Source organism: Orycteropus afer, unplaced genomic scaffold (genome assembly GCF_000298275.1).
Source record: "Orycteropus afer afer isolate SDZICR_OR568_19922 unplaced genomic scaffold, OryAfe1.0 scaffold00507, whole genome shotgun sequence".
NCBI classification, from domain to species: domain Eukaryota; kingdom Metazoa; phylum Chordata; class Mammalia; order Tubulidentata; family Orycteropodidae; genus Orycteropus; species Orycteropus afer.
This window is the reverse complement of record NW_006922094.1, coordinates 1,678,154-1,684,684: the sequence shown is the minus strand read 5'-3', so window position 1 is coordinate 1,684,684 and position 6,531 is coordinate 1,678,154. Positions and strand designations below refer to the sequence as shown.

The window sequence follows — 6,531 nt, the reverse complement described above, 5'->3', positions numbered from 1 at the left end:
ATAATCAAAATCGCATTTTGGCTCTCATGGACTTGTTTTGTTTTCTTGCATATGAGCAGTTGATGGTTTGTTCCACAGTCAGCTCCTGGCTTTGTTCTGACTGATGTGTTGAGCTTCTCCAACACCTCCTCCCACAGATGTGGTTGATCTGATTCCTGTGTATCCCATCTTGTGAGGTCCATGTGCACAGTCACTGTTTATGTTGTTGAAAAAAGGTATTTGCAATGACTAAGTTGTGGCTCTTGCAAAATTCTGTCACGAGCTCTCCAGTGTCATTTCTTTCACCAAGACCATTATTTTCCAATTACTCATGTTTCTTTGTTTCCAAATTTCACATTCCAATCACGAGTAATAACCAATACATCTTGATTGCATTTTTGGTCAATTTCAGACCACAGAAGTTGCCAGAAATGTTGAGTTCCTTCATCTTTTGCTTTGGTGGTTGGTGTGTAAATTTGAATAATGGTTGTATTAACTGGTCTTCCTTGTATGCATATGGATATTATCCTGTCACTGACAGGATTGTACTTCAGAATAGATCTTGAAATGTTCTTTTCGATGATGAATGAGATGCCATTCCTATTCAATTTGTCATTCCCAGCATAATAGACCATATGATTGTCTGATTCAAAATGGCCAATACCAGACCATTTCAGCTCACTAATGCCTAGGACATTTATCTTGATGTATTCCATTTCATTTTTGACAACTTCCTATTTTCCTAGATTCATACTTTCATGTTCTGATTATTATTAATGGGTGTTTGCAGCTGTTTCTTCTCATTTTGAGTCATGCCACATAAGCAAATGAAGGTCCAGAAAGCTTTACTCCATCCACATTCTAAGGTTGACTCTGCTCTGAGGAGGCTGCTCTTCCCCAGCTGTATTTTGAGTGCCTTCCAACCCAAGGGGCTCATCTTCCGGCACTACATCAGACGATGTTTCACTGCTTCTCATAAAGTTTTCCAGTAATATAGCAGACAGTGTTTCACTTCTATTCATAAGATTGTCAGTGGCCAATTTTTTCAGAAGTGGATGGCTCCATGCTTCTTCCCAGTCTGTCTTAGTCTGGAAGCTCCTCTGAAACCTGTCCACCATGGGTGACCCTGCTGGTATCGAAATATGGGTGGGATGGCCTGCAGCCTCACAGCAACACGCAAGCCAACACAGCACAACGAACTGATGGACGAGAGCAGAACAAATGTCAGCTGCCCTTAAGTTGGCTCCCACTCATGACTACCCCAAGCACAATGCAACGGAATGCCGTCCAGTCCCACACCATCCCCATGATTGGTTGCAAACTGGATTGTTGGGATTTGTAAGATTTTCATTGGTGATTCTCAGAAGCGGCTGGCCAGGCCTTCCTTCCCAATCCCTCTTAGTCTGAAAGTGTCCCTGAAACCTGTTCAGTGTCACAGCAATACACAAACCTCCACTGACAGAGAGGCAGGGGCTGCAGATGAGGTGACTTTGCTGGGAATCAAACCAGGTCTCACATGGAAGATGAGAATCCTACCATGAGCCACCAATGCTTCTTCAGTAACAAAGGACTTTGTTGTTGTTGTTGTTATGTGGCGTTGAGATGGACCCAACTCATAGTGACCCCTCCTTGGGTTTCCGAGGCAGTACCACTACGTAAGTAGATTGCCCAACCTTCCTTCTGAGGAGTGGCTGGTGGGTTTGAACCGCCAGCCTTCTGGTTAGCAGTCAAGTGCCTTAGGCACTACGCTACCAAAGCTCCCACAAAGGACTTTAGGAAACAAATATTTGTTAAACGAGTGGACCCAGAGATGCAGAAGCATCCCCCTGCCTCTCTGACACAAGCAGGTGGTAAGACGAGTGATGTCCGACCCCCAGGCCTTGCAGTCCTTCGCTGCATCTGCGTGGCCTTCAGAACCCTTGCTCAGCTTGGCCTCCTAGAATGCCTCAGGGTCTCTGGCCCTGCAGCCTGTGACTCCCTGTGTATGTCACATATCACAGGTGTCGCAACCTGCCATACGTGCTGTGTCCCACGCACCCTGCGAGGAGAGCTCCCCCAGGGCCAGGCCTTTAGCGGATTCACCCAAATCACCATCATTCCCAGGATCTGCTCCACTCCCTCTGCACCAGGTCTGCTAAGCATCTTACACGTATTTATCATTCCCTCCTTCCTTCCACCAATGTTTGAGTCCTTGCTGGGTACCAGGTACAGTGGCCACAGGGGTGAACAGAGCCTGCAGAAATCCCTGGGCCTGGGAGGTCATAGTCGGAAGGAGAGAAAAGATAAATAATCAACCATGGAGCCCCAGAGTAGGTCACATGATCTAAGTGCTTTGAAAGAAAATAAAGCAAGGAAGGGGGATGGGAGGTGGGGGTGGCAGTGAAGGGTGCAGGTGCTGTCTGAAGTAAGGTGATCAGAGAAGGTCTCACTGAGAAGGTCAGATTGAGCGGAAGACCTGAAGAAGGGGTGGCGGGGACCACGCAGCTGCCTGGGGGAACAGAGGCTCAAGGCAGAAGGAATAGCCAAGGTGAATGAAGGAGGGTCGCCTGGTGTATTTGAGGAGACCCATAGATAAACCAGGAGTTCTAGTGGCATAGTGCATAGTGCCTAAGGCATTTGATTGATAACCAGAAGGCTGGTGGTTCAAACCCACCAGCCACTCCTCGGAAGGAAGGTTGGGCAATTTACTTCCATAGTGATACTGCCTCGGAAACCCAAGGAGGGGTCGCAACGGATTCGACTCAACAGCCGTGTTTTTGTATGTGGCTGCAGCAGAGTGAATGAAGGGGCTGAGTGGTGGGAGGTGAGGGCAGGGAGGTGACAGGGGCCACAGGGAGAACTCTGCTTTTCCTGAGCTGGAGCGGTAAGAGGGCTGTGAGCAGGGCAAGGATGAGACTGTCTTAGGTGTTCACAGGGGCCCCTGGTGGTGAGGGCAACAGATCGTGGGCAGGAGTGGGAGCAGGGAGACCAGGGATGGAGAGCTACGATGTACAGGTAGTAGGTGAGGGTAGACAGGACCAGGGCAGGGTCCTGGAGGCAGGAGTAGATTCTAGGTGGGTTTTAAAGGCATAGCCAAAACAATCTCTCAGCTTATTGGATATGGGGCATCAGAAAAAGAGCCATCAGGATGACACTAAGCTTTTCAACCTCATTTAATCCCCAAGGCAATCCCACAATGCATTGATTCTACGTTAGCAATAAAGAAACGGTGGTTCAGAGAGGGCGGCGGATAGTCACATGGAAAGGGGCAGAGCTGGGATTAGAATCATTTCTATCTGGCTCCTGACCCCTGGGTAGTGCGAACGGTTCACAGGCTCTCTGCTAACCAAAAGATTGGCGGCTCAAATCCAGTGAGAGGTGTCTTGAAAGAAAGGCCTGTGATCCACTCTGAAAATCCGCCGTTGGAAACCTTGTGCAGCACAGCTCTATTCTATCTATGGGGTCGACTCCAGAGCAAATGGTTGTTTTGTTTTTTTTTTCTTCTGCCTGGTTCCGGTGGCTGGCCTTTGCCCTCTGTGGACCCCACCTCCTGGGCACGCCCACAGCATCACCCAGACCAGGGCCGGATGTGCCCACATGGAGCACTCTCTTGGCACGGCGCAAAAGGACTCTCCCACTGTGACTTCATGGCCTTGGTCCATCCCTCTGAGGCATTCCTTCATTGATCATCACCTGTGTTGGGTAACTGTGTTTCTGTCCCTGCCTGTGGACTCCCTGTGGGCATGACAAGGGCTGACTCATTGCTGTCCTCCACACTGCCTGGCTGGAGTCCAGCACGTGACAGCCTTCACTAAGGCAACAAATATTCATGAAGCGTCAACCTTGTGCTGAGTGATGCTGGGGCACAGGCCTGGGCCCCACCCTCCTGGGTGGACAGTCAGCCCAGTGGAGAGACAGACCCAGAGTGAACCAGGCTGCTCAGGGCTCCCATCCCAGCCTGAGAAAGGGGTCTAGGAGGGCTTCATGGAGGAGGTGAAAAACCTATGAACAGCCCTCACAGATGCCCACCGTGGGGGACACAGACAAGGAACAAGTCAATAAACCAGTAAGAGAACTGAAGAACGTGAAGCGTGTGGCTGTGATCCTGAACAAGCTTCCAGACTAAAACAGACTAGGAGACGGGCCTGGAGACTGACTTCTGAAAATTAGTCAATGCAGACTGCACGGGTCACAGCGGTGTGATCGTGTGACCACGGGGACAATGCAGGACTGGAGCCTGCGGTCACTGCGGGTCGGGGGCCAACTCGAGGGCAGCGATCAGTAAGGTGAGCTGTAAGTGAAGTGACACGGGACAGAGAGACGGAGGCTATTTTAGCTGGGCTGGTCAGGGAAGGCATCTGAGGACAAGACATTGGGCTGAGACGTAGGTTGAGAAGGTGCCAGTTCCAGGACGAGGCAGAGCAAACGGCCAGTGGCCTGGCCCTAAGGGGAGAAACTTGGCATGCTCCCACATCTGCAAGGAGGCCTGTGTGGGGCTGGGATCAGGAGGCTGAAAGGGCCCAACACAGATCCAGAGCCTGGGACACAGCCTCTCCCTGAACAAAGCCTCAGCCCTGGGACCCGGGAGTCAGAGTCCACCCATCTGTCCTGCACCCAGAACATTCCCAGTGCTCCATCTCACTCTGGGTGAAGGATAAGGTGCTGACCATGGTCCATGCAGTCCACATGACCTGACTCCATCCTCTCTCCGACCTCATCTCCACTTTCCCCGTCGCTCACCTTGCTCCAGACACAAGGGCCTCCTTACTGACCCGCCAGCGGGCAGGCACATTCCTGCCTCAGAGCCTCTGCACTGGCTGTTCCCTCTGCCTGGAACTCTTCCCCAAGATGTCCATCACACATCTATCTCCCTCCCTCCTGCCTTCAGATCACGTCACCCTCTCATTAAGGTCTCCCTGACCACCCTAGAGAAAATTACACTGCCACTCTCTACCCCGCCTTCCTGCTTTTTCTTAGTCCGTACCTCACTCTACCTTGTTACATATTTTACTTATCTTGTTCACTCTCCATCGACATGGGTAGACAGGGACCTGTCTGTGTGGTGCTGACAACAGGGTCTGGCATATGGAGATGCTCAGCAAGCCATGGCTGAATGAATGGAAGGCTGAAAGGAAGAAAGGAAACAGAAGGGAGAGAAGAAACAGTGGGAGGAAAGGGACAGGTCTATGACGTCATGAAGCTTGTCAGCTGCCCCAGGTGAAAGGCAGGAGTGCAAATATTACCCCTCCCCCTCCCAGACAAGACAGTGGCAGGGAAACTAAGGTACAAAGGGGCTCTGGTCAGTAATAGTCCTTGGGCTACTAAAGCAGGAGCTAGCTCTGAGGGCTAGGCTGGGAGGAGAAAGCCACCGTTGCCACCTGCTGGTGCTTGGTGTCATGACAGCTGTGCCCACCCTGCTGACTCCAGGTTGGTCCATGCCCTCTCCAGGGTGGACAAGAGAGGAGGTGGGTATATGTCCAGCAGAAATGCAAAATCCACAAAGCCACAGGCACAAGCCTCTTTATTCCCAAGGCCCTGTGGGTGCCCAGTCCAGTCAGGCAGGCAGGGGGACAGGGCTGTGGCTGCCTGAGACCCTCCCTGCTTCATTCTGCGCCCACACACCTGCCCATCCTCCACAGCCTGCCAGGACTTCCACATCTCCAGGAAGAGGGAGCTATCCCAGCTCCCTCAGGTCTGTGTCCACCTACATGGAGCCTCAAGAGGGCGGGAGAGTTGGGACCCACCCTGACTCCCCACCCAGGTCTGGGTAGCATGGGACTGCACCCAGGTCAGCAAGGCCTACAGTTCCTGATGAGAGTGCCCTCATCCCTAGAGGTACAGCATCCGGTTGGTCAGGGGCCTCACCATCCAGAAGTCATCCACAATCTTGCCATCCTATGAGGGACAAAAACAAGGAAGGCAGTGAGGACTGAAAGCCTGGACTCTGGGGCCAGGTGGCCTGGGTTCAAATCCCACTTCTGCCTCTGATAGGCTGTGTGACCTGTGTGAGCCTGTTTTCTCATCTGAAAAGTGGAAAAGATAACGGTTCCTACCTCACAGATGTTGGAGGGATTAGGGATTAAATGTTTGTAAAGGACTGCCGTTGAGTCAGCCTTGACTCACAGCGACCCTGTGTACCACAGAATGAAACACTGCCCGGTCCTGTGCCAGCCTCACAATCCTTGCTATACCGGAGCCCACCATTGCAGCCACTGTGTCAATCCATCTCATTGAGGGTCTTCCACTTTTTCACTGACCCTCCACTTTACCAAGCATGATATCCTTCTCCAGGGACTGGTCCCTTCTGACAACATGACCGAAGTAAGTGAGACAAAGTCTGGCCACTATTGCTTTCAAGGAACATTCTGGCTGCACTTCTTCCTGGACAAATAACTCGTTCTTCTGTCAGTCCATGGTATTTTCAGCATTCTTTGCCAAAACCACAATTCAAATGCATCAATAATTCTTCAGTCTTCCTTATTCGTTGTCCAGCTTTCACATCCATATGAGGCAACTGAGAATACCACAGCATGGGTCAGGTATACAGTGGTAGTTGTCAACTTGGCTGGACCT

General features: G+C 51.3%; 1 protein-coding gene across 1 annotated transcript in view; it reads right to left on the bottom strand.

The window, feature by feature from the left end:
• Positions 1–5,787: 5,787 nt before the first annotated feature.
• ACP7 (acid phosphatase 7, tartrate resistant (putative)) overlaps positions 5,788–6,531 on the bottom strand; it is a 45,965-nt gene continuing 45,221 nt past the window's right edge. The window contains exon 12 of the mRNA XM_007955546.2: positions 5,788–5,853. Coding sequence (XP_007953737.2) covers positions 5,788–5,853 — 66 coding nt within the window. The remainder of the gene's footprint in view (positions 5,854–6,531) is intronic.